The 27,305-nt window shown below is 60.9% G+C and overlaps 2 protein-coding genes across 3 annotated transcripts; one reads left to right on the forward strand and one right to left on the reverse strand.

Moving 5' to 3' along the window:
- On the forward strand, nt 1–2,518 carry MED19 (mediator complex subunit 19). Its single transcript, XM_068944481.1, has 5 exons — nt 1–218; nt 560–816; nt 926–1,022; nt 1,111–1,205; nt 1,433–2,518. Exons 1-5 carry the CDS (start codon nt 20–22, stop codon nt 1,499–1,501), a joined length of 717 nt encoding a protein of 238 aa, XP_068800582.1. The 5' UTR covers nt 1–19; the 3' UTR covers nt 1,502–2,518.
- ZDHHC5 (zinc finger DHHC-type palmitoyltransferase 5) lies at nt 2,489–27,116 on the reverse strand. Of its 2 annotated transcripts, XM_068944478.1 has the most exons (12): nt 26,977–27,116; nt 18,328–19,727; nt 9,658–9,779; nt 9,019–9,176; nt 8,669–8,841; nt 8,440–8,542; nt 7,763–7,854; nt 7,513–7,645; nt 6,951–7,074; nt 5,732–5,844; nt 4,611–5,506; nt 2,489–4,147 (listed from the first exon to the last, which is right to left on the reverse strand). In XM_068944478.1, the coding sequence occupies exons 2-12, from the start codon at nt 18,429–18,431 to the stop codon at nt 3,982–3,984; spliced, it is 2,184 nt and encodes a 727-aa protein (XP_068800579.1). In that variant the 5' UTR covers nt 18,432–19,727; nt 26,977–27,116; the 3' UTR covers nt 2,489–3,981. The 2 variants fall into 2 exon arrangements, with proteins under 2 accessions (XP_068800579.1, XP_068800580.1); XM_068944479.1 differs by lacking the exons at nt 18,328–19,727; nt 26,977–27,116 and adding an exon at nt 12,738–12,848.
- Nucleotides 27,117–27,305: the final 189 nt, after the last annotated feature.

Raw genomic sequence — 27,305 nt, forward strand, 5'->3', positions numbered from 1 at the left:
CGCGGGGCACGCTGGGAGCATGGAGAATTTCTCGGCGCTCTTCGGCGGGGCCGAGCCGCCGCCCGCCGCCGCCGCCGCCGCGCTGGGCTTCGGACCGGCCAAGGCGGCGGGGCCCGGGGCCGGGCCGCCCCCCGCCGCCGCCGCGCCGCCGCCCGGCGAGGACGCGGCCCGCAAGGCCGCCGCCGCCGGCCCCTTCTACCTGCTGCGGGAGCTGCCAGGTACGGGGCGGGGCTCGCGGGGCGCTCCGCCAATCAACGCGCGGGAGGCGGGCGCCGCCCGCGATAGGCGGGGCGCTCCGCCAATTGGCCGCGCGGAAGCGGCACCGGGCTTCCGGAGGGGGGTAACGGACAGCGCGGTGGGCCAATAAGGTGCGGGGGGGGGAGAGGGAGAACGAGGCGCAAACTGACAGCCCGGCCGGCTAATGGGATGCAAGAGGAGGGGCGGGGCTGAGCGGCGCACCACCCAATAGGGGAAGGGCGCGGGACTGGGGCCTCGCAGAGGTATCCCATAGTGCTTTGCCCTGGCTCCCGCCAACATGGACGGCGGTGGGGGCGGGCAGGCACCACGGAGCTGACGGGCAGCACCAACCTCATCACGCACTACAACCTGGAGCACGCCTACAACAAGTTCTGCGGCAAGAAGGTGAAGGAGAAACTCAGCAACTTCCTCCCCGACCTGCCGGGCATGATCGACCTGCCCGGCTCCCACGACAACAGCAGCCTGCGCTCCCTCATCGAGAAGCCCCCCATCTGCGGCAGCTCCTTCACCCCCCTCACCGGCACCATGCTCACCGGCTTCCGCCTCCACGCCGGCCCGGTGAGCCCCGGCGCTGCCAGGCCCAGAGGCAGCGCGGAGGGAGGGAGGGAGGGAGGCCTGGCGCGGGCTGACGGGCCCCCTCGCCCTCTCTGTCTCTCTCTCTGGGCAGCTGCCGGAGCAGTGCCGGCTCATGCACATCCAGCCGCCCAAGAAGAAGAACAAGCACAAGCACAAGCAGAGCCGCACCCAGGATCCCGTCCCCCCGGGTAAGGGACGCGCCTGGCTCCCGCAGCACCCCTCACCACGAGAAGCCCGCTGGGCACCCCACTGACCCAGCTCTCTCCCTTCCTTCAGAAACCCCCTCGGACTCTGACCACAAGAAGAAAAAGAAGAAAAAAGAGGAGGATCCTGAGCGGAAGAGGAAGAAGAAGGAAAAGAAGAAAAAGAAGGTAGGTGGGGAGAGCCAGGCTCTCACCCACGGCCCCTGTGGGCCCAGGCCCTCCCCGCGCGCCCCCCCAGGAGCTGCCTGGCCCCGGGAGCTGCCGAGCAGCCCTTCCCCGGGCCGCTGATCAGCAGGAGGTTGGAGGGGGCTGAGTGACGCTGGGAGGGCGCCGGTGGCGGGCGGGCTCCGCTCGGGGCTCACGGGGACGCGTGTGCCTCTGTCCCTCCTTGCCAGAACCGGCACAGCCCGGAGCACCCGGGCGTGGGCAGCTCCCAGGCCAGCAGCAGCAGCAGCCTGCGGTGAGGCGTCCGCTCCGTGGATCTCCCAGCCGACGGGAACGGCCTCAGCTCACCCGAGACGGACTCGTCCCTCCTGCCGGGCTCGGTGGGGGCACTCGGGCTGGCCTGTCCCCCCGGCGGAGAGGACGTCCCCAAAGCACCCACGTGCGCTTCCTGCGGAGGGCAGGAGTCACGGACTCCGCTGGAACCGCTGTGGGGAGTTGCTGCCTGTGGCCTTTTATACCAAAACAACGCGGTGCATCGGGCTCTCTTTTTTTATTCACTTTTTAATTAAAAAGGCTCTGCTCCGAGGAGGGGCTGGTGACTGTGGCTGCTGCCACCGTCGGCCCTTGTGCCAGGGCGCGGAGCGGACACGTGGGGCGTGAGTGAGCGGTGCTGCCTTAGGGAGCAGGCGTGGGGGGGAAACTGAGGCAGAAGGGGGAGGGGGGAGCCCGGGGCAGGATCTGACTGCCGGGAAAGAGGGGTCCTACCTTGGCTGCGGCTGCTCAGCTGAATACAGAACCCCTCCACTCCGCTGAGCGGCGCTTCGCTGAGGACAGCGGCGACCCCGGCGAGGTGCCGAGGCCGGCAGCGAGCCCCAGGGCAGGTGTCGCAGCGCTGGAAGCGCCGGCCAGCTGCGACAGCGGCCGAGGAGCGGCCGTAGGGCGTCCCTTCGGTCCCCGAAGCGGCTCAGGCTCCTGCGCGACTGTGCCCTGGAAGCCGCTTACGTCGGACACCCGAGAAGCCCGACTCGGCCCCTTGACAAAACGCTGACCTGTGGCGGGAGCGGAGTTTGCCCACGGGCGCCCGTCCTCAAATCGGGGTAATCCCTACGGTGAGGGCGGCCCGGCCCGGAGGCACTACACCTTAGCGCTGCTGGGCTTGGGGGCCCCTCGCTGCTCTGCTGCGGCCCAGCTTTCTCTCCCCCTTGCGCGGTGGGAGGGAAAGGTGAGCCGCAGGAGGGGCCCCTCTATCCCTGGATGCTAAACAAAGCACACGCGTGGCTCCTGCGATGGCTCATTAAATCTCCTTTTATTCCTCATTTTAAAATGGCTAATTAAAAAAAAAAAAAAATCCAATGGCTCTGCAGAGGCCACAGGAGACATATTGCCGTAGAGAAAGAGTCGAGTAGTGCCTAAAGTTTCACTGCACCTGCACAAGTTGGGTAGCCCTTTGGGGGGGGGGGGAGGTGATGGGGGAGCGCTGGACTCCTCGGCTGCTTTTTTTTGGCATGGGATGAGAAAAATATTGCTTTACGGGGCTGTGCCCCGCTGGCCTTCCTCTTTCCCCGAACGGAAATTAAAAACAACCGTGTGACAGCGAGGAAAACTCTTAACGGACCTGACAAAACAAGACTAAAAGGAAAAAAAAAAAACCTGGGGAAACATTTAAAAAAAAAAAAAACAGCTAAAACCATGAGCGCGGCCAGGCTGGTGAGCACAAGGGTTTCTGTCCAGGGCCCTGGCCTCTGCGCGAGCCTGGCGCCCCGCGGGCCTGCCCGGCGCGTGAGCTCACCCTTCGCTTGGGAGAGCAGCGCAGTAGGCAGCAGCCTCAGCCCGTCCTCATCCTCCTCCTCCTCCCCAGGTGGGAGAGGAGCTCGAGCACCTGAGGCTTAAAAAGGAAAGAAAAAGAGGATAGCCCTCACCTAAAAGCACCTCGGCATCAGGCCAGCGCGGCCTTCGCCCTTCGCGGCAACCCCGGCGCGGCGCGGCGCGGCCCGCCCGCGGCCCTCCGTTCGTCCCCTCCTCGGCCAGGAGGGCGAGCGGGGGACGCGCCGAACCACAGGCACCGCTTCTCTGCCGACAAACGCCACGGTCCGCCCCAGTCCCTCCTCCCGCTCGGGAGGAGAAGAGGGAAGGAGTAGTTTCCTCCTCTCCCTGGGTAAAATATATAATTTCTTCTTCTTTTTTTTTTTTTTAATATTTATATTTATATATATATATAGATATTTATATATACACACACCTGGTAACTCAGAAAGAGGAAAAAAAATAGAATCCGTAACAATAATAATAAAAAAAAGTATTCTGGTTTAAAAACAATCCATTCCTACCACGCTAGGCGAGCGATTGATTGCACAAGGCCCACAAGTGGCTGGCCCAGCTGAGACGGTGCCGGGGCGCGAGGCGGCGGGACAGGGCACCCGCCTCCCCCCGGGGCGGCCGCCGTGAGCCCCCGGCCCCCACGGCAGCGCTCGCGCCGGCTGCAGTCCCTCGGCGGGGCGGAGGACGAGCGGCCCCCCGGCTCGGTTGTGTGTGTGTGTGTGTGTGTGTGTGTGTCGCAGCCCCCAAGTCCCGGGGAGGGGCGTAAAAAGAAAAAGCTCTGGGGCTCTCGGCCCGTCTCCCTTTGCCCACCTCCCCCTTTCCCCCCCCTCCTCCGCCCGGAAGCGGGTCGGAGTCTAAAAAAGCGTCCGTGCACGTGGGAGCCGGGGGCACCCGGTGCCCGCCGCGGCCTTTTGGTACGCGCCGGGGAGGAGGTGAGCGGGGAAGAGCGGCTCTGCCCCCCTCATACAGAGATCTCGTACGTGGTCCCCCCCACGCCGGAGACCTTCTTGACTCCTCCGCGGGTCGGGCTGCTCAGGGGCACCGGCCCCGGGCTGGGGGCGGCCGGGCCCAGGCTCTTGGGCTGCCCGTTGGACTTGCTGTAGGCTGTTCTCATCTGCACCTCGTCCCTAGGAAAGGAAGGACACAGCGGCGTGAAAAAAGAGGGGGGCGTGCGTGCCGGGGTTGGGGGGGGGACAGGGGCGACGAGGAGGAAGGGACGGCACTTTCCCACGCTCCAGCTTCCACCCGAGGGGACGCCTCCCACAACAGCCCTGCCCTCGCCGGGGACGCGCGGCGCCCCTCGAGCTGCCCCAAGAGCCTGGAGGGGCGCGCGAGGTTGCCCGCGGACGCCCGGGAGTGGCAACGGCTCTTCCCCGGGGAGGGGAAGGGTTTCGGTCGCTCCGGCGCGAGGGGCGCTTCTCAGGCAGCCACCCTCGCTCTCGCCGGCGCGTGCTGGGACGGAGGGCGGGCAGGGAAGGCGGCGGGCGCCGGCAGAGGCCGGGAAGAGGCCGGAGTCGCCCAAGGAGGGCCGCCCCGTGCGGAGTCGGGGCAACGCTTTACAGCGGCGAGGCGGGCGGCGCTGGTACTTACTTTGGTGCCAGTAACGGCTGCAAGGCCACCTCCTCCGTCTCGGGGACGCCGGCCTGAGACGCTGGTTTTTGGCTGCTGTAAGACACGGATTTGCCCAGGTGGGGGGCGGCGGCGGCGGGCTGGTCGGGGGAGCCCAGCGAGCGCACGCGCAGCGCGTGGGGGGGCTCGGGCTTGCCGAAGCGGGGGGGGGCCGGGCGGGTGAGCGGGTTCTTGCCCAGAGGCGAACGCTTCGAATCGTCCGAGGAAGAGCTGGTGCGGGGAGCGTTGCTGGAACCCGGCGTCGACTGGATGCCCGAGTCGGCCAGCCCCGCGTCGTCCTCCCTGCCCGGCGGCCCCGGGGCGGGCGGCTGCTGCAGCAGCTTCTCCCGCTCCTGAATGGAAGCCACGATGTGACGGGAGAGATTGTCATAGCGCACGGGCGAGGGCTCGCGGGGCGGCGCGTGCTTGGGGGAGACGGCGCTGGTGAAACGGCCGTGCAGGTCGGTCTCTCGCTGCTGGGCGATGCGGGCCGAGAGGAAAGGCGAGGTGTAACCCATCGGCGGGTCGGGCTCCGGGCCGGCCTGCACCGACTCGAAGTCGGGGCTGTCGGAGGGCGTGAGCAGGCTGTCGTACGACAGGCTCCCGTTGCGCGTCTGGTTCACCAGGCTCTTGTAGGAGGTGGAGGTGGTGCCCTCCGAGCGGATGGACTGCAGGTGGCCCATCTCGAAGCCCGTGCCCTGGGCTGACTTGAGGCTGGAGGAGCGGGAGCCGCTGGACAGCGGATCGAAGTGAAAGCTCTTGCCGAAGGTGGGCGAGCGGAAGCTCTCGGGCTCCAGGCTCGGCTCCGAGCGGTAGCTGGGCTTGCGGCTGCTCTCGCAGATGGAGTTGGGCTCCTTGAGGCTGTTCACTCGGCTCAGCTGAGGGAAGGGAAGCGGCACCGTCGCTCACGGAAAGGCACACACCTCCCCAAGCTCTCAGCGCCCACCCAACCACCCCGACTCTCCCCCGCCAGGGAGTTTCTCCCTCTCCAGAAAGCCACGGGCAGGAACTCGGCAGCATCCCCTCGAGGGCCAGCTCTCCCGGACGCAGGACAGAGCCCAGCCCGCCCCTCGGCGCGGGGCCGGCCCCGGGCGCAGCGTTACCTTGGCGCTGGTGGAGTGAGGCAGGGCAGCGGAGCTGCTGCTGCTGCTGTAGCCGGGGCGGTACTTGTACATGGTGGGAGTCGGAGGGCTGTCCTTGCCTAGCAAGCTGCTGTCTGCAGGCAGCGGAGGGGGGAAAAAAAGAGAGAAAGACGCTCGCACGTGCACCGCGGCTGCTCCCCGAGGCTGCGCGGAGGACGAAACGCTACGCGCTGCCCTCCCCTCCCTTCCCCAAAAACGGGCTCCGAGCCGGGGGGGTGCACACACACACCACAGGGGCCGAGAAAGAGGGACGGGCTCAAGGAGAGGCGCACCGGGGATGGATGAAACGGGGCAGGATGGCAGCGGTGGGAGGAAACGTGTCCTCAACGCAACGTGTTTCAGGTAAGCGCTTCCCTGTCCCTGTGCGGCTTGATTTCCGGCCCTGCAGAGGTCCCGGCCCAGGCTGGGTGACCCCCAAGGGTCCGGGGAGGGGGGCTGCACCGCACAGAGGTGGCGGAGGAAGAGCCGGGCGGCAGCCTGCCCTGGCAGCCCACGGACGGGCTGGCTGGTCCGTCTCACTCACGCAAACGTGGCGGCCGTTCTCCGGGGAGCCGGGGCCAGGCAGCGCCGAGCCCCAGCACGGAGCGCCGGGGACAGGGGACACCGAGAGCTGCGGGCCCCACGGACCTACTGCGGGAAGCCGCCCACTTCCAAGCTCTGCCCTTCACATCCCACTTGCACATCCCACGCAGGCGTCTCCGAGCACCGTTTGGCTGGCGCTCAGGGAAGCGGGGAAAGCAAGTCACGTGGGCTTCAAGAAACGCGCTCTTTGCCACCAAGCCAGGCCTCCCCTTCCTCTGCCTCCTTCGCTCGGGCCGCGCTCCTGCGCCTGCCTACAGCACGGCAGCCGGCAAGCCTGCCCCTCGCGGGCCGCCGCAGCTCACAGCGACTCCGGACGAGCACCGCGCTGCTGAGAAACGACCGAGGAGCCCAAACAGTGCCGGCTTGGCCTCTCCCACGGAGCAGAGCCTGCTGTAAACATCCCACAGCCTTCTCCAAGCACAGGGCCACGTACGCCAGCCCAGAGACGCAGGCACGTCCTGCCCCGTGATGCAGCGGCGCCGATGTGCTTCGGGTCTGCCCGGCAGCCTGCTCTGCCAACGGCTCGGGCTCCTGTCTGCCTGGCACAGGCCTGGGCTCCCTCCCAGCGGCTGCCTGGGACCCTGCATGCCTTCCTTACCCTCGTTGGTGGCCAGGGTTAAGTGTGTCCTCAGGCCCGTGTAGCGGCTGAGGTCTGGCTTAGGTGGGGGTGGTGGCTCGGCATCAGCAGACTGGCTCTCCGTCACCTCGAGGCTTCCTTTGGACTGCAGAGACAAAGCGCAGAGGCAGGATCAGAGGGGAGGGGTGCGGGTGGCCAAGGCCTCAGCCCTCCCCTCGGCGGGCAGTGGCGTTTCGTGGGCTCTCGCTGCCCTCCGGGGCCATCCGACGTACTGAGCGCTTGAACGCGGCGCAGGTGCTGGGAAGCGCTGAGGAAAGGGGACCTCCAAACAACGCTGCGAGGTGGGGAGGACAGGACGGGGAAGGGCGACGGAGGGTGCAAAGCCTCATGCGGTCACGGCCGCATGGGGGGGGGGGACACAACACGGCTTCCGTCCCGTGGGGACACACAGAGCAGGACGACACGGAGGGGGACGGGGGAGCACAACAAGGCCCACTCGGTTCTTTACTCACGGATGATGGCTCGCCCCCCCGGGCTCCTCGGGGGGCCCAGCACGGGGAGCGCTAATCTCCCCCTTCCTCACCTTTGTCCTCTTCAGCTCGGTCTGGATACCATTGTCCATGATCTTGACAGCAATCTGACCATCTGACACCTCGGGCCGCAAGAAGGGGGGTCTCACCAGCACCGTCTGCTCGGCCTTCGGGCGCCCAAGGTACCTAGCGAAACCCAGGGAGAGAGGGGGGAGGAATATCAAGGCCTGGAGCTCAGCACGGGGCTGTCTGGCCGGAGGTGGCAGGGCCGAGGGTGGCCCCGCTGCGCTGCGCCAGGCTTACCTGGGGGCCGGGGAGCTGCAGAGGACCCGGCTGACGTTCTTACAGCAACCGTTGGTGAAGGGGTTGACGCCACCGCGGAACTTGCCCGTCACCTGCGGGACAGGTTGCACGTTTAGTGGTGGTGGAAGGGACCTCAGGAGGTCTCTGGGCTGAGCTCCTGCCCAAAGCAAGGCCGGTCAGAGCAGGTCGCTTAGGTTTCTCCGGTTGAGCTACAAATATCGCCAAGGATGCAGAGTCCCTCCTTTTTGAGCCCCTGTTCCAGCGCTTGGCTACCCTTGTACGGGAAAAGATTTTCCTAATGTCTAACAGCAAGTTTCCTTGTTTTCAAATTGTGCCTGTTGCCTCTTGCCACCTCCGAGAAGAGCCTGGCTCCATCTTCTCTACAACCACCCATCCCATGGAGGACAGCAGCAGTAAGATCCCCCTTTGCGTTCTCTTCTCCAGGTCACACAGACCCGGCTCACAGCCTCTCCCCAGCAAGTGCTTCAGCCCCCACCCATCTTGGGGGCCTTCGCTGGACTCAGTCCAGTCTGTCCATGTTCATCTTCTACCGGGAAGCCCCCAACTAGACACAGTATCCAGGTGTGGTCCTACGAGCGTCGAAGATGGGCTGCAGCAGGAGGAAGGCCCATACCAAACATGGGCTGAGCAGCCCCACATCGCCCCAGTACACGTACCTGTTCGTTGGTAGTACGGCCCCTCGCCACGAGCACCACGTGGAAACCCGTAAGGCCAGCGACAGGAATGAAGAACAAGCCGGCCACGCACATCACGGCCATACTGCCAGCAGGCAACTAAGGAAAAGCCACAGCTCTGCTCCGCAGCGCACCATCCCCAGCCCCGCCGATCACCTCCCCCTTAGACCCCCTCCCGCAGCCCCACCAAGCTGGGAGCGCAAGAGGATACGTGACTGCCATGCGGACTCCGGAGAGCTCCTCCACCTGGTAGAGGACGTAGAGCAGGCCAAAGCCAAACACGCCCATGATGTGCGTGGTGAGTGACAGCAGGAAGAGGAAGAAGTAACGGTAGTTGCGTCGCCCAATGCAGTTGTTCACCCAGGGGCAGTGATGATCAAACTCCTGTCGGCGAGGAGAAGACACAGTGAGGGGCTTGGCTGGGGGTGCTTCTTCCCTGCATCATGTATTTTGGGACTAGCGCTTAAACTTTATGCGGCAGCCTGCACAGGCCTGGCACGGCACAGGGACCCGCTGTCAGCTCGGGGGTGAGCAGAGACCCGGCCCACCGCGGTTCCTCACCTCCACACAGTTGTCGCAGACGCTGCAGTGGGAGCAGCGTGGCGGCCGGTAGAAGCGGCAGGTCGCACACCACTTCATGCGCACCTGAATGCCCCTGATCTCCACCGTCTTGTAAAGCGGAGCTCGGAAGTCGTCCTCCTTGTCCTCGTCTTCCTCAGCTACCGGGGGAAAACACCAGCGACGCGTCAGGGCGTGGGGGAAGGTGACATCCGACCGCAGCCAGCCCCCTACCCTGCTGAGCTGGAGATCCCCAGCCGTGCTCTCCTCTGTCACCATCCCAGGCAAACACCAGGCCTGGGGACCGGCCAGGGACCATGGAATACAGGCAGACCAGGAGAGATTCTCCCAGGCCCTGTCCCACCACCGCAACACCCGCCTGAGCACCAGGTACCCAGTACGGGACGTCGGAGTTTATGCTCCTTTTGCCACCTGACCCACAAGGCTGGATATCGATCCCAACCAACCTTCCCTGCAGCGTGTGTCACAATCTGACCCCACGTGGGCAGGGCAAGGTGGGTTCTCCCCAAGCCCTCTGGGATCAGGCCGCGCTAGGGTCCATGCTCTTCACGCAACGGAAGGCGGGGAGAGCGGAAGGAGCTAGCTCTACCCTCGACACCTCGCGAGCTGAGCGACACTCACCTCGTGGGAATATGCCTGGGTCCATGAAGGTGGCCATGCTGAAGTTGGCCAGCACGAAGAGGAAGACGACAGCATTGTAGATGGGAATGACTGGGGAGACGTACAGGCTGAGCCCCGGGCACCTGCCGACACAAACGCAGAGCTGGTGAGACACTCAAACCTCGCTCTACTTGCGGCTCTCGCCCTTCGCGTAGCCTCCCAGCTTGCCCCGCTCTCGCGGAGCCCGAGCTCGGACGGTGCCCTCAGAGCCACCACCCTCCGCACCCCGTCCCCTCTCCCAGCGCCCGGCCCAGCGGGGATGAAAGGCAGGGCGCGGACGTGCCCGACGCCGGGCAGAGCCGTCCCGGCCGCGCTCGGCGCCGCTCCAGACTGGAAGCCCGCACTCCACGCTCTGGCCAGGTGGGTCGTATTTCCCACCCTGGCACTCGAGCCGGGCAGTCCTGCGGCTGAAAAAACACAGGGTAACGCTGGAAAATTCCCAACGTGCGGCTATTTGCCTTTCCCCGCTCCCGCGGCCCCCTCTTCTCCAGCGCGGCCGGAGCGAGGGCAGGAGCCGCAGCGCTCGGCGGCGAGGACAGGCCGAGCCAGCCCGACTGGCGGCGTCACGCAGCCAGCGAGGTCGGCGACCTCGGCGCGCTGCCGCGACGGCCCGGGGGACGAAAAGGAGGGCGCTTGCTCCTCGCGCCGGCCACGAGCCGCCCGGGCTTCGGCTTGGATTTGTCCCACCAGCAAGCACCCGCGGCAGACGGCGCCCCACAAGCGCGGGGTTCACGGCCCACCCCGCCGCGGCGGCCGGGCGGCTCGTCGGAGCCTCGTGCGACCTGTCGGTGCCCGGCTGGGGAGCAGGCCGGGAGGCACCCGAACGTCCTCGCAAGGGAGGCCAGCCCTGGCCTGGAGGCTTCTCCGGCCACTGCCCTCCGGAGGGGAAAGGGAAGAGGAGGCAGCGGGAGGGGGCTCCGAGGAGGGCGCAGCTCCGACCCACACTTCGCTCAGCAAGCAACGCCGTAAGCCAGGATTTAAAGCGCAGCGGCAGCGTAGGGAAGGCGTCGAGCGGGTTGGCAAAACTACCCGCCGCGGAGCGGGGACAGGATCCCTCGCAGGGACGAGGGGATTTTCTCAGGGCGAAACCAGTGACAGCTCCGATACCTGCAGAGCCACTCCTGCTCCCCACGTCCACAGACGTCTCCCGCGGCACGCAGCGACCCCCGGCACCAGGCCGGCCGGCCGGCTGCTCTGCCGCGGGCCCAACACGGCGGCCGGGGGAATCACCACCCTCGCTCCCTGCCCCGGCAGGACGCAGGCCCGAGACAGCGGGCTTCCCCCTCGAAGGCGCCAGCGTAATACCCTAATCTGCTTTGCTGCTGGGAGTTTAATCCCGCAGATCTAGGACAGCATCTGTCCCTCTCTTCCCTCCCGGCGCCAGAGCCACCCGTGATAAACACGGATGGATTCAGGCAGCAAGAGCAGAGGGGGCAGAGCGCAGCGCTCGCCGAACAAGGGCGGCATATGGTGCCAGCGCTGTAATCCCCCGCGGCCCCCGAGCAGGTAACAGCGCGCAGCGGCCCCGTCGCCTCCTCCATCGCCACCCGCTGCAGCTCAGCTAGGTAGAGGCCAGCCGTCTTCGGCCTCTCCCCGGCAAGGGTCACGCCGACGGGGCCGGGCCACCCAGCCAGGGCTCCCAGAGCAGCCCGCGGCCGGCCCGAGCCCGTCGCCAGAGGCTCGATTTGCAGGGCACCCTGGGCGACGTCTCCCCAGCTCGACCCAGCCGGGAGAGCGTCTCCCCGGCGCTTCACCAAGAGCTCCGCGGGGCAAGCAAGGGCTCCTTTACAACCCGCACGGCGCCAGCCGGGCCGCCTCGGCCTCCTCCGCCACCTCCTCCGGGGTAGCGCCGGGCACGGCTGGGACGGACCGACGAGGAGGAGACCCCTCCGCCGCGCGAGGTAGCGGGCAGAGCGGTGCCCCTTTGAGAAGAAGGAGCCGGGAGGAACGTCCCCCTTTACCTTGGGATTAAGCGGAGAAAGTCGAGTCCTGCTGCTTCAGGTCTTCCCGGGACTCGGCACCGTGCACGGCAGCCCCGGGCCCTCTCCTGGCGCAGGGAAGCGGCGGCGGCTTTGGCAGCCGGGGCGAGCCCGGCAGGGCTCCCGCAGCCCCCAGCTACCCCCTCGGCAGCGAAAGGAGGGCAGCAAGGGGGGTCCGCTCATGCCCTGCGCTCCCCCGCCACCGCTCGGAGGCCAGGGCGCTAACGCTGAGCAGCTTCCCAAGGGCCCAGGCTCTACAGCTTCAGAGAAGGGGGGAAGATTCGTTAGCTGCCCCCGTCTCTCGGTCTCGGGAGGACCGGATACTGTATTTACTTCCCTGCCTGGTCTCGCCATGCGGCGGCCGCTTTTGGGGGGGGGGGGGGGAGGGAGGGAGGGGGTCCGGACCCCACGTCGCTGAGCTGAGCGCCTCGACGGGACAGGAGCCTCCGAGGCTCTGCTCTCGGCTGAGCTGCGGAGACAGGAGGGGCAGAGGGGAGACTGCTGGACGAAGAGGGGCTTGGGAAAAGCCACTCCAAAAACCCCGAGCAAGGAGCTCCTCTCGCTAGGAAAGCGCAACGCAGCCCAGTTCTTTACTTGAAAGGGATGGAGAGGAGCCAGGGAGACCCAGTCAAGCCTACACCACCGCAACGAGGGAAAGGCCAAAAGCAAGGCTGAGCCAAACACGCAGCCCAGATCCTCGAAAGACGGACCCTGGCGAGGCAGGAGAGCCGGACAGAGCTGCCTCAACGGAGGCCAGCGCAGAGGAAAAGCTCTGCAGCAGATAGAGCACAAGCAGACTCGGACACCTCAGCACCGAGAAGGAAGCGACCGCATCTTTAAAAGAGAGACCAACGATAGCAGGTCAAAAGGAGAAGACCTGCCTGAGGACATCGAGGCAGCACGATCTCCCCGTTTCAGCCCAGCTCGGCTCCGAGGGGCTGCGTGGTGAGAGCTGCCGAGGGCTCGCTCCTCGCTGCCGCCTCCGAACGGAGCCTCGAGCCTCCGCTTCGAGCGGGCACGAGCCTCAAGGCAGGGCCGCGATCATTCGGAGAGCAAACCTACCAGACAAACGCCGCAGTTTGATGGGAGACTGAACTTGAGCCGTCGGAAAGGAGACCTGATTGGAGAAGCTGGTGGAGCACCTCGGGGCCGGCTTACACCCCTGTCCTTATCAGGTCTTGCTAGATGCTTGCAACCGGACAGGCAAGCTGCCAGAGGCTGTTCTGCGCAGAGTGAACTTTATACCCCGAACAACAGGCCGGGGATGCAAAGCCAGCCCAGGCGGGGATTTCGGGAACCGGGCCAGGCAATACCCCATCCCACGTGCACAACACCCTGCCCGGAGACCGCAGGGAACCACAGCTTGTGACGCTAGCCTCTGACCGAGCGCTCCCAGGTCCCAAGCACGGTGCTGGAGGTCCGGTTCCCCGCTCGCCTGCCGCTCCCAAACGCGGCAGCCAGCGGACGCCGAGCTGCTGCCCTCCCTCCTACCCCGTCGCAGGCACCTGCCCTCCGGAGACCCCACCGCCAGGAGCTGGGCGCCCAGCCCGGGGCTCCACGCGAGGCACCGAGCCCTCTCCTGGGAAGCAGGAATCCTCACGCCTTACAGACCCCACACGTCACTCGAGCCAAGCGGCCCGCTGGCGTTCGTGCTCGCACGGCCCCAACCGCTGGGGAGTCTCCTCCCCGGCACCGAAGCCGCCCCACGGGAGGCGAGACAGCCCTACGGCGGACACGCGGTGTGTAGCCGATCCCCGAGGGGAAACCTCGCTATAAGAGGCGGCAACGCACGCCTGCCTGTCGCCCTCCCGGGCGGACGCAGCACGGAGCTGCGTGTCCTGCCTCAACGCCAAGGACTAGCTAAGGGAGCGCAGCCTCCTCCTCCTCCTCCTCCTCCTCCTCTGCAAGCTAGGTGAGGAGGAGGCAGGCTCTTCGCCATCGTGGCCACGCAAGTCCCGGAGCGCCCATCAAGCGCGCTCTCCAAATTCAGATGCCAAACACACCCGTTTCTGGAAGAGCTGTCGAGACTTGTCCCTGGCAGCACATGAAAGCAATCATGGAAACTCAGCAGTCCCAGCCTGCCAGGCAAACTGAGTCACGTCTTGATCCGAGACACAGGGGTTCTGCCACTAGTCGCACCGGGAAAAGGCCACTGCTCTCCAGCCTGGGCTACCGAATGGTTTCCCCGGCACGGCAGGCCAGAGACAGCGCAGGCTCAGAGCCACCCCCAGCCCCTCTTGCCCCCGGCCGGTGCCAGATCACTCCACCTGCCCCCGCCGGGAAGGAAGTTGGCCCCGAGGACACCGTTCCCCCACCCTGCCTGCACCGCTGGACTCCGACCTGCCACGGCGAGCGACGAGGAGCAGGCGCCGTGCCAGGGACACGTTCACCTGCCTGACCCTCGGCAGAAGGGGCGGACTCGCGGCCTTTGCAGCTCTCTCGACGGCCTTGCTGCAAAACAACCTCTGCTCGCCGTGCCGGTGCCACAAGTTCGGGTCCAACGGCGACCAAGTGCTCCACGGTGTGCCAGAGCCACCACCGACGCCAGGGACCGGCAAATCCTACCTTGGTATCCCTCTCCTCTTACCTGTCTCTTCTCTCTCTTCCATCAGCTCTGGAAAGAGGTGGAAGCTCCTTTCCTGGACAGAGCCCTTGAGAGAGAAGTACGCGTCCCTGAGCCTTCCTCGGTGGCAGGACAGCTAGGAGGAGTGCAGGGGAGTCTGTGCGCCTTCTACCACCTTCCTGAATAAAGCGCAGCACCGGGAGCTCACAAAACCTCGGGGGAGCCTGCAAGACGCTTCGCTTTGCGGTCAGATGGCAAGATCCACGCAGCAAAGGGGGAACTCCCACTTCGCACCTAGCCAGCGCGTTTATACCGCTCAGCGCCCAAAAGAAGAGGGCGGTAGGGTGACAGCAAGAGACAGCAGCAGCAGCTGCTTGTATACAGACCCAAAAGCCATCGCAGCCTGTTAGGGAAGTGGGGAGCCACACTGAAGAGCCACCACGCAGCACCGGGGAGAGCAAGAGTCTTGAGACGAACACAAAGGAGAGGCCAATTCACAAGGAAAGAGATGCAGGAAGGGACAAACTGACCCAAAAGGGGGTTCCCAGGGTTAAAACCACACGTGTTCAAGACGCTAACAAATGAGAGGCTCGTTCTTCCTTCCAGAGGGTGAACCGGGAACGTTCCCCTTTCCTGCTTTCACACTCAATCCAACGCTCGCTCAGTAAAACCAACCTTCGCTCACTTCAACTGCCACCGTGTTTCGCAGCATCTCCTAATTAATCAATTAAATGGAGTTCTTGGCCCAGGGCTGTAAATCCTGGGCCAGTCTGGACAGACCAAAAGGAAGGCGCCCAGCTGATACGCTAGAAATAACACCTCAGAAAGAGACGTGCAACTACAGAGCCTTTCAAGGAGCTCATACGTGGCTATAGCAAACCCAGGCTAACCTCAACCTGGCGACGAAGGAGCCCCGCGGGAGCTATCACATAGAGCCCTCTGCCTCTCCCTGGTTTAACAACGCGCATTTAACCTCCCAAAGTACATGCGTCAGGCCCAACGCCAACAACGTAACCCTCAGAAAACGTGCCAGGCGCTGCAAGCGCTTCTGGAGGGGGCTGGGCTCGCTTTCATGTGAGCCTACAGACTACGGAGAGGCGTCAAGCTGCTCGCAGCCGCTGCGCTGCACCGTCACCTCCGGAAAACGCGAGACGGGGGAAGAGGGACGCAGCAGTTCCCAGGAGATCAGTTCTCCGGGTCTCCAGCAAGAGGCAGAACTCGTTTGTAGCTTCGGATGTTCCTTCCGTTGCCGTTCCGGTAGCTACACAGAAAAAGGCCCCAGGAGAATTTTAAAGCCAGGGAGTAATGCAAATTCCCTTCTCCCCTCCCCAGGCAACCCGCGCTGTGTTTTGCCGCTCTGCTGGAGATTGGATTTAGTGTTTTAAAGTAGGTTAAATAACATCCACTGACCTACAATTAAAGCAGCTCTGCCCAGGTGTTCCCGCTCTGAACAAACCTGCTCAACGGCACACGCGTTTGATCACATCAGCGCCGCGCGCCGCGCTGATAAGCGGCTCCTATCGGGCTCCTGGCTGACGTGAGAGCTCGCCGCTGGATACCGCAGGCTCGACAACAGCGGCGGCGGAGATGGGTTTGGCGGGGGTCGGGCGGCTCCTGCTATTCCCATCACGACAGAAAACAGAGGCGCGCTTGCTAGGCCGAGCACGGGGCGTCACGCGCGGCACCCCTGCGGGGACGTCACCCGCCCCCTTCCCTTCTCCTCCAGCTGCCCCGGACTGGTGGCACCGAGGCAGTTACTTCGTACAGGCGTTTGACAGCCCACAGCAGCAAAACCTCCAGCCCCGCGAGCCCTCGAAGCCGACAGCAACGCCCGTCTGATAACTGCTCTGTATCTTGGCACCGGCGCTGGCGCAGGCTCCTGAACGACACCACCAGCTGCCTCCCGTCACTGGAAGCAGTAAATCAAACCAGCTCTGGCCTTTAGTCATCAAATTACCTTTTTATTGCCCGGTTGCTGCCACGCGTTAAAGCTGCAGTGACCTTCCAGCCGCCGACAGCTTCATCGGACGGCGCGGCAGCCCGTCCTGCCCTTCTCTCTCCGCTTGCGAACGGAGCAGCTGCTGCGCTGCGGCCTCCTCCCCGGAGCTGCCTCCCACGGCTCGCTCCTCGCCAGCTAATCCCCACGGCTCCGGCAGGCAGCTTCAGGCGCTAAAACCCTTCAGCAGGGAAAGCTCTCGCCAGGTGAAGGTGCTCCGCCAGAGCGAGCCGCGTTAGGAGGGCGGAGAAGGACGCTCGGCCCGGAAACGCGCCTCCCTCCCTGCCCGGTGAGGACCCCTCGGGGAAGAGCCCGAGGTCACCAGCGGGAAGAGAAAGCGAAGCAGGGAGGCACTTGAGCAGGGAGGGGATAAAGGAGCTGGCCTCATCTTCTGCCTCCCCCTGGAGAGGCTCCGAAAGGACACGGCGCGCCCGCCGCGGCCTCGGGCCACCCGCCTTCGGTGCGCTTGTGAAGCCTGAGCACCCTCTCCAAGTAGGCTGCGCGCCGCAAGCACTTCCCCTCTCCGCAGGGTTGGGGCGGGAGAAAGCCTAACTTCTGGACGGGACGAGGAAAGAGAGATCGAGGCTCCAGAAGAAAAGCCCAGCCGAGGCCGGCTGCGCCCCACTGCAGGGATGCAGGCAACCGTTGCCTTCCTCTGCCCGGCCCGGCCCAGCGGCCGCGACGCCGGCGCGTGCGCCCCTAGGCCAGCAGCCAGCACGTCTCGGCGCTGGCCCAACGATCCCAACGCTTCTCAAACCCTTTGGACGTTGTCACCATCAAGCCCTCCGAAGGCGTTAATACTGAGCGACGCCTCCCTGTCTTAGGGATCTCTCCGCTTTCCCCGCCGTAACACACCCCCCCAATTCGATCCAACTCCTGGGAGCGCATTGCTATCCCGCAGGATTTGGCGGCTGGTCCCAGTTGCTGCGCTCCGGCATTCCTGCCCGGGGTGACGTTCGGCAGGGCCGTGCCGCTCCCCGGGAGCGGCGCGCGGCACACGCAGGCCTGCCGCTCGAGCGCAGGTCCCGCTGCGATCACACCGGCGTGGAGCGCACCCCGCCGCGGTGCTCTCCCGAAACACGAGCGGCTTGCGCAAGCCGCCTCTTCTCCCGGCGCCTCGAGGTCCTTCTCCCCCCACCTGCCACCAGACCAGAACTGGCTCAACTCTGTCCTGAATGAGTATTCATAAGCTATTTGCCACACTGGAAGGGAAAAGAAGTTGAAGTGGCAACAGCCTCACCCCTCCCTCTTCTAGCCCGGGGAGATGCCTACAGCATGGCCTGGCCCTTTCCATTTTACACCCTGGCTTTTCCCTACTTGCCACCTGATGTGACCCCAAGTGTCTGCCTTGGGGCCCTGGTGACTCACAGGCAGGTCAGTTCCTTCAGGTCCTCTCCAGAAACATCAGCCCCCTCGCGTTTCATAAGGACAAGGCTGAGATCAACGGCAGTGAAAGACCCACGCAGGGGGTGGGGGGGCAAAGTGCTTCTCCTTGAACTTTCCTCTGCGGCTCACAAGTCAGTGCAGAAACTCGAAAAGTAACACGCAGCCCGCCCCAGTCCACCAAGCCACTTGGGTTGGCTCCAAAGGAGAAAATTCTGCATGTGACTTGTCACATACAGGTCGCAAACTAATTCCTAGCCTGGCTGATTTGTGACAGAATTGCCAGTAAGACAAGTAAGTTGTGAGTTATGGAAATATTCAAAAACAGGAGAAAACAGGCTGCCAGGAACCAGAGTTGAGCGATGGCAAGGTGCCTTGCTGGGATTCACTGTGTCCCATTTCCTCTGGCTCACCTCACGGGAAAACCAAGTGAAACAGGCCAAGCTCAGCTGAGCTTGAATTGCCGCTAAGGACCACAGGGCTATTCTGGTGCTTTAAAACCCCCAGTGCACCCTTCAGCGTCCAGAATACGCCATCCCTCCCGTTATTATGGCAGTCCTGAGACGAAGCTAGAGCTCCTCTGTCAAATAACCACCACGCGGTCTCTGCCTCACCCCCCAGCCTTGACCACAAGTCACCGCATCGAGGGGGTTAGGACCCCACTTCTCGCATCGCCCTCCCCCTTCTTTGGTTGAGTAGCCGGGACTCACGTGAAGGCAAAGAAGAGGGTGGTGGCTCCCACTAGGAAGATGGCAGCAGCTGAGACTGGGACGTATTTGCTGGGTTTGAACCTCTTTCCAGATGCTGCTGGCATGTTGGAGCTCTGGTGGGGGATCCGCTCTGCAGCATAGCCCAGGCCCAGCTGGAGTCAGAACAAACACGAAAAGGGGAGGGGAGACGGAAGGGGGTAAACCACTGCCCAACTTCCTAAATTACTCTTTGAGCGAGTTCTGAACAGAGCAGACAGTCTGCAGGAGTCCACCACGGTCTCTGGAGTGAGAAGCCCAAGAGCGCAGCCAGAAGAATCCACGCTATTCTCTGCCCTCCAAGCGTTTGAGGGCGCGGGGAAGGAGATTTAAAAACGTTAAAAACTCAGAACGGAGAACTGGATTTGGATTTAAAACAACCGTTGGGGTAGGAATGCTGAGAGCTCTTAAGAGCTTCCCTCAGTCAGGCAACAGCCTGCAAGAAGCAGGTCCCCACGAAGCTTATGGTGGCACCCAGACTTCAAAGAGAAGGCAAGCGTTTCTAGGCTAGGGCGACGGGAAGGTGACGAGCAAAACTTGCAGCACTGTGAGATGAGGAGCTGGGTGCACCTTCCCACCCAGCAAGCACCCTGGGAACGAGCAAGATATCGGTAGACTTCTTGCAAAAAGCCACTCCGGAGGTCTCAAGGAAGCCACTTCTCCTTTTTGATCTGCCCTTTGATATCCAGCAGTCCCCTCCGGTTGCTGCACAGGAGGAGGGGGTTGCAAGCAATCTGCCCAGCTTCCTTGCAAAGCTCTGCTGCCTCCTCCTCCTCCTCCCCCTCGCCGAAGGCAGTTGCAGAAACACTCTCCCTGATTTCACCAGGATCTGGGACTGGCTGGCTGGCGGTGGCTGTTTAATTTTATTTATTTCTCTCTTGACTGTTAAAGCCGAGTAACAGCTGGTGCAAGGTTTGAGCTGTAAATCCTTTCTTTGCAAGGGGGGCTGGAGGGGAAGGTCCAGTGGAATGTGCGTTTTCGTCCTCTTCCTACTTGTTCCTCTCTCCTGACCCTCTAGGCCTTTCAGCGGGCTGAGTCTTCACTCGGTTGTTATGAATCAACATGAATTTCATCAAAGCTTGTCTGTAGCAACCATCTCTAAGAAGCACAGGGTAGGTTAAGTGAGGGATCCGGAGGAGAGTTTTTCAAGGAGCACTTTTACAACCCCCCAAGACAACCGATGACGGAAACTAGGCCTGTCTCGTCCATGGTCTGAGGGGTGCGGAGGGAGATCTCAGTCTGTTCCAAGGTGCTCCATTTTTTCCTCCCCTCCCCTGAATAAAATTGTTCCTCATTAATCCATTGGTTTTAAAAACATCTACATAAAAACATTAAAACCTGGCATCTGGAACGCCACACCTCACCTAGAAAAAAAAAACAAACAAAAATAATTCAAATTAGCAAGGCAAGAGAAGAGAAACAGTCACGTTACGTACTAGAATAACACAGAGCTCCCCAGGACACCGAGCATGCATTTATTCAAGGAGGGGAAACGCAGCCTGGCAGATTTCAAACCACGTTCGCAAGTCGGGAGATGCTGATTTCCAAGCCCAGCTCTGACACAGATCGACGCCGCAGCCCCGGGCACATCACCTAACATCAGCGTCCCTTTTCACATCTGCAAAACTGGAGTAATGACCGCCCCGTGGAGGCTGTCATTAGCTACGGGATCCTCCGCTGCAGTCTGCCGTCTCACTTCCCATCCTCAAGGCCCTTTACACGCGCGCGGCGGGGAAGGCGCTGAGCACTCTCGGCGAGCGCCATCCCCTACTCCGCGCGGAGAAAACCAAGCCAAATAACCTGCCCGAGACCGCGGAAGAAATCTGTGCTGAGCCCGGAGCACGATGAGGGACCCTAAGACTCCTCGGCCAACGCTCGTACCTTTCCGCAGTAATAACTCAAGTCCTAACGCCGCGAAACGCCTGCTCCCTTGAGGCGAAGGGACTAATCAGAGGCTTAGAGGCTTAATGTGAGGGTGGAGGCTGAAAAAGGAAAAGATAGCCAGGAATCTCGTCCCCTTCCCCCTCGAGGGTGCAAGACGAGCAAGGCCCGTGGAAAACGCCAACCTCTTGACTGGACAAGGTGCTTGTAGCTCTGGACAAAGGAGAGCTCAGTTCGCACCAGACAGCCCTGTTTTATGCTGCCTCTGAGAGCATGTCACCCTTGATTGATCGTGAGGGTGTAGGAGGGTGGGACAGATTACTTCAATACAGAAAACGGGGAAAAACAAACCTTCCTGAAAACGCAGGCAGGAGGCTGCAACCTGCCCCAAACTCCAAGCGCCCGTGAACCCATCACAGCTCAGGAACAAGCTGGACATAGATTATATTTCATCGATTATTGTTGTTATAGCAACTTTGCCTCGGCTCCAACTTCATTTGTCATACGTTCTCCACTTCGCTGCCTCCTTGTTTCGGCACGAAGCCTCCATTACGTTACAGATCCAAATACAGGGCCCCAACGACTTGTTCACTTTTTCACTCCGGTTTTGCCCTCTTTTGCTCCTCAAAGTTTTTTTCTTAGGGGTGGACAGGGAAAACTTAGTGCCCACTAAAACATTCACAAAGGTTGAGAGAACTGCAGCCCAAAATTCAAGGCGCGTTTAATGACCGGAATATATTCCAATTAAATCAGTTCAGTCACAAAACAAGGCGGCAGTCCCTCGGGCTGACTAATCAAGAAACCTCTCCCACTGCAGAGGAGCTCTGCCTTTGCAGAAACTAAGCTGCTCTTTTAAAACCAAGTTTTCAGCCCTTGTGACTAAAAGGAAACCTGGCATAACGCGACGGTGTTGTACTGATGTTCCTGAATCTGCAGGCAGAAAGCTCCAGTTTCACCTCGCCGGCAGCCCTCGACTCTGGCAAGTTTAAGAGTAAAACCAGCAAAAATAGGCATTTTCCCTGCCAGGAGCAGGGCTCCCCGGTAAGCAGGTGCTCCACAGCTTCACTCGAGCATCTCCTAAATACAATTCTGGGTTGCGACAACCCACAACACAAATGAGGCAACCTTAACTTTCGGGGAAAAGGCCAACCTCTCCCAAAGACAACCACTCCTGTGCTATCAGAAAGTAATTTTAATCTGAAGTAACTGCTGCTCTATTACAGATGGAGAGTTATTCTAGCAATAGGTTACTCTGAAGTTTAAAGATGACATCACTGCTAATTACTTCAGCAGAAACAAGCTGCTAACATGCTCATCTGCTGTAACAGAACATCCCAGGCCTTTGAAAAGTGCCTCCATAAAAACAAAGCCACACCTCAAATTCAAACACACTAGCAAACTTGAGAAGTTTTTCCTTTAATATTCCCCCACTGGAGATCCTCCCCTTTTCCATCGCTTTCCTTATGCAATGCAGTTAGTATTCTCCTCGATCAAGACAGATGTTTCCCAAAACCACTTCCCCCCGGAAAGCCAGGCTGCCTTCCCCAGACCCTGTCTCAGGGCGACCCAGGTCCTGCTCAATTCTGCCTGCGTCGTTACCAAGCCCCACTTAACGAGAGGTGCAGGAAATGAAGCCAAGTGCTCTTCATACTGGGCGATTCAGCACGTTCTGGCGTTCGCAAAGGTCCACGCGCCTTTGCAAGCAACACCTCAGTGAGGGGCGACACCACTATCATCCCCAGCTCCTAGCTGCCTTCACCCAAGAATAAACCCACAACTCAACGACCCAACGAAACGTCCCTTCGCTCGTCACGCCCAGCTTCCAAAGCCATTACACGACTCAGACTCCCTCCCCAAGCCCCGTGCTGAGCTGGTCCCCTCTGGAGCCCACCAGCACCATTCACCAGTCCGCTACGGAAACCACCCTCCCGCAAAGGCCCGATCAGATCGGCGCTGCAGACGTACCGCGCGCAGCCTGTCGAGCCCACAAGCCAAAAGCGGGAAACCGAATCCAGGACGCCTGCATGTCCTGACCATGAGGCAACAGGTCTCATCCTCTGACAGTTGGGATTATTCAGATCACTGAAGCACTTTGCAGCTGTACCGTCAGGGGTGCAGCAAGGCATCGCATGCTAAAGTGCCTGCTGCGCAGTTGCCAAGGTATCTTTTCCCTTCTTTTTAGGCAGGGAGAAGAGAGTAAAAACTATCTGGCTCACTTAAACCCGACTATCCTTGCCATTTAACCTGGCGTCAAGGAGAAACACGAGCTACGCGCAAAACCCACCCCCAACTTCAAACAAATTCTTCTGATTTGGGCCACGTTCACATTGATTCTCCCAAATACATGGTCTCTCACTTAGCCTCCTCTTTCCGCAATGTTGCCACCCGCCTACCTCTGGTCCCTCTCCCTTCTTTCCAGACCCTCTCTCTTACTTTGTCCCTACCCATGAAGGCCCGCTCACAGACTTCCCTGCTCTAAAAAGTCCCTACCGCAACTTGCTTACCTGAGAAGTACAAGCGCTCTGCTCCTGTCTCCGACTCTCTTCCCTCCGCCACTTCCAGCCCAACGACTCCTCCTTTCCACGCTTCTCTGGACCTGCCCTCAACTCAGCCCCACGCCTTTCTCCTCCCAATCAAGCTTCCCTGGGTTTGTGTGTCACTGATCGCTCCCTTTTCCTTCCCCTTTGGGAATTCTGGCTGCTCTTCCCATCTTGGCACCCCTTTTCTAGGGTATCTTTGCCTTGCTCCTCTACGTTCAGCACCTCCAGAGCACGAGTCCGGGCTTCTCTCACCCCTACGGACTCAGCCAGCACCAACAGAAAGTTCCCAAACAAACCACTCCCTTGTTCCCGCTCTCCGGTCCCACAGCGAGCCTTAGCACCTGACAGCGTCTCATCTGCTCTCTGATGTTTTTCCAATACTTCAGTTTTCCAGCGGCAACCCTTTTTCCAGGCTCGCCACCACGCCGTTTGCTCTACTCCCGCTCTGTGTCCACGTTCTTTTTTCCAGGCTCGTGGGTTCCCCTCTACCAATATGAGGGGGCTGCTTCTGCCTTCTCTCAAGTCCACTGCCGGGCACTTTATCGTTTCCACATTTTCTCCCTCAGGACATTTCAAGTGCAACTGCTGTCACCTTCCATTTCTCTTTCAGTCCGAATCTCCTTTTCTTCGGTTAAGGTCCTGTATAGTCTCTGATTTCCTCTTTTTCCAGCACCTGCATCTTGAAGCTCTGCACTCTTTCTTTCCTTCCTCCTGTTCTCTCCACCCTGCTTTACTCAGTCCGCTGCAAGCCCCGTCTCTCCTCGACTCACAGTTTTCTCTAGCAACGCCTCTGCATGTAGCCGGTAGAGTTGCTGTGGTTCAACCTTTCTGAAGCATCAGACAGGACAAGAAACACGCTTCACCACGCTCTTCCCATCTTCGTCGGGTTAGGGAAAACATCCATAACCATCTCACAACGTTCTCTTGCTTACTTCAATTACTGTCGATAACCACTGCAGTTCCTCAAAGTCCTGCTACCCCGGAAGGAAGGAACATGCACATTAACATTACAGACTTCCCTTAAACACGCCGCCTTTCATTACTGCCTGAGGAAAGGAGCGAGCTCCATCTCAGTTACTAGTCCCCAGACATGTGTCACTTCACCAGCCATAACCGTCATCCCCAGCTACCTACTTACTCCAAACCAGTCCAACTGAGTTTCCATAGCACAGGTCAAACAGAAACAATTCCTTCCATGTGATGCAATTCCCAGGCAGGGCAGATCCAGGATCACAGGAAGACAAGATGTGCTCTACCTGTTCCCATTGTGTTTTGATTAACTACACCTAGGAGTTACTCAGAGAGGCCAACTCCAGGGCTAGTTGCTCTCTATCGTCCTGAGCCTCGGTACCCTCAACCTTTCACAGCTAAAACCAAGCGAGGCGGCCAGCCCGACGTCGCAGACTCCCCCGTTTTGGCACAGAATCCTTGATTGATGCTTACACCAAAGCAGAAGAGAGTTGCACAATCAGCTCTCGTCTACCACTGATATTTAAGAACTGTCAGAATCAGGAGAGAGAGCAAGAGCGTTCTTAAACCTGCCAACTGAATCAGACCAAATGTCTCACTCTGCAGACTATCAACAGGAGAACACCACTTTTCTCTGCGACCTTCCCTGTCTTCCAGCAAGGAGAGGCACTGATGAGATCTGAAATACGTCCCAGCCAGGACCCACTCTGTCATTTCAATCACAGAACCTGGAGAGTGAGAAGAAGTCAAAGACAAGTATCTTTTTAACATGGACGACACAACTGGATTTCGGTAACAGAGATGCATACCACAACTTAAAATCAAAAGCAAAAATATTCTTGCATTGATAAGAGTTTAACGTCAGACAGCTGGATGCTACGTGGAAAGGTAAATATTAACATTCCCATAGCAACATGAAGCTGCACGGCTTCCCCATATACAACAATTTTCTTATCATCTGTATCGTGGTAATACTGGACTACAGAAGTCAGGCCCTCTTGCGCTCAGCACTGTACAGAAACGTGAGCCCCCCGCCTCAAAGAGACTATTTGGTGACGTTTTCCTGCGTTTAATTCGCAAGGAGAATATACAGTCACGCTGTGTGCTTTCATTGTGGGGAAATTAGGAAACCCGTCTAGAACTAAACTTCCATGGCTTCCCTCATGTTTTCAGGCAAATAGCCTAAGTTTTGCATTATTGCATTTTTGTGCAGTTAGGTGTCCCATTTTCTTCTAAAGGGGAGTAAGAAAACAGAAGAGGGACAAATATTTTCTTCCAGAGAACAGCTAACGAAGCCAGCATCCACTCAGTACTTATCTCCTGGCCTGGCTTATACCACTCCCGTTCTTTTTCTTCTGTCCATCTTACAGTGATTTACACAGGATTAGCCCCGTTTTACAGACAAAGCAGGGAAGTAGGATGCCTCTATGCCTTCAACGCATCCACATCTCATTCAGCGTATCACAGCGAGCAAGGACTAAAGCCCAGCTCTCTTGCCATTGTGTTATCAGAAGCAACCGTCAGGGACTGAAACAATGGGCACAGCAATAGAGGTGTGAATTTCCCAAAATAGGCCTTGTCTAAAATAGGAGTTAAAGGTCTCCTGTTAGACCCAGTCAGCTTCGTTTAATTATCACTGTCACAGCCTCTAGTCAAGGCTACCTCCTACCTCAGAAACCAACAGGAATTAAAGCCCCCTGCTAAAAAACAATTGCTGTCTCGACTGGAAGGCAGAGAAGGTGATAATTAGATTAAGCCTGCTAAGTTGATCCAAGATCAACTCTCCTCATTTGGATCTAGACGAGGCTCTAGTCATATTTTATACCCCAGAAAAACTCCAGGAGCATCAAGGGTAGAAAGCGTGCTTCCCTAAATGCCCCATTTGGGATATATGATGGAGTGAAAACTAGAACTCCTAGAGGAAACCGCTTCCTACGAAGTCACCAGTAAGGCAACGCTATAAACGCAAAAGAAGTCCCTCTTTCCTGCATCAGCAAGATGGGCGGGAGGGCGGAGATTTGGGGGTTTTAATCTCATCTAAGGGAGATGCCACCAAACACACAGAGGCAACAAATTGAGCTTTACACATCTCACATCCATCCTTTAAAACTTCCGAGTAAAAGTCAGGTTGAACACTGGCCAACGCAACCTATTACACCACCAAAAACCACAGAACGTAACGTGGAAACGTGTTTTGAGGCGTAACTCGGATTTAGACAAGGCAGCAGCACACAGAACAGGGCGCTGTCAGAGCCTGAGGTTTTAACTTCTGGCCACTGGCAGGCCACGAGAATCAGAACACGTAAGTCCAGACACCAGGCTGTCAGAAAATAAAGTTGTAGAGACTTTATCAAAGGTATTAGGGCTACTGGCAGCGAGGACGGTCCCAGTTAGAGGACAGCAAACGTGTCCTGGAACGGAAAACTTTCACACGGACGCAACTGTTCCACCCGCTCAGCCAGGAAGGAGTCACTCACAGAATAACGCTGCCTACTTCGAGGGCTGTAACCACGACGGCTCCTAAAGCAGAGGGATCGAAAAGCAAAAGCAACCGATCCCAGCACGGAAGGACAACGAACGACGACCTCCGCCTATCCAGGGGCGAGCTCCGGACGCAGGCAACGGGGGAAACGAAGCCGCTGGCAGGTGCACGTACGCCCGCCGCCCCCAGCCTCTCAAACACCAGCGCTCCCCATCCTCCAGGCCCGCAGGACTCGCGGCGCTACCGCACCCACGGCAGGGCCACCGGCGCGGCCCAGCAATCCCCCCCCCCAACACCCCCAACCCCGGCCGTGGGGGGGGGGGGGGCAACACCTGCCCTTGCAGAGGGCAGCTGGGGGGAGGTGAGGGGAGAAGGGGCTTCAGGCGGGGAGCCCGGGGGGGAAGGCACCGGCGGTCACCGCTGGCCCAGCAGGAAGGCGACATCTTAGCCAGGAGCAGAAGGAAGCAGAGTTCCTGTTAAGGAGGTGCTGCCTTAACCCGCCGGGCCGTTAAGCAGGGGCAGGGGGGACGGCGGAGCGGGCAGGGCCGCCGCCGCCGCCGCCACGGGGGACCGGCTCCGCGGGGGCACAGCCGGCCGGAACCGGCGGAGGGAACCGCCTCGGGCTGCCGCCCCCCCGCCCCCCCCCTCCCCGGGGCCGGGCACACGGCGGGCGAGGCCGGAGGAAAGCGGGGGGAGCGGGGGAAGGGGCCCGGAGGCGGCCGGGGGCCCGCTGTGACTCACCGGGCGGCGCGGCGCGGCCCGGCCCGGCCCGGAGGCGGCTGGGAAGGGCCGCGCGCAACGCTGCCGGCCACGAACCGTCGCGGCGCTCGGCGGCCGGCCACGACGTCACGGGGGCCGCGCCTGCGCACCGGCCGGAAACCGGGCCCCGGCGGCGGCGGCGGCGGTGGCGGCGGCAGCGTCGCGCGCGCCCCCGCCCGCCACACCTCATTGGGCCGCGCGCCGCGGGGAACCGCCTGGAAGTAGGCGAGGGGGGAGAGCGGCGCGCATGCGCGCGGGTGGGAGGAAGAGGGGGGGAAGGTGGTGGTGGGAGGCGGTGCGCATGCGTCGGG

Source organism: Struthio camelus, chromosome 5 (assembly GCF_040807025.1).
Source record: "Struthio camelus isolate bStrCam1 chromosome 5, bStrCam1.hap1, whole genome shotgun sequence".
NCBI classification, from domain to species: Eukaryota; Metazoa; Chordata; class Aves; order Struthioniformes; family Struthionidae; genus Struthio; species Struthio camelus.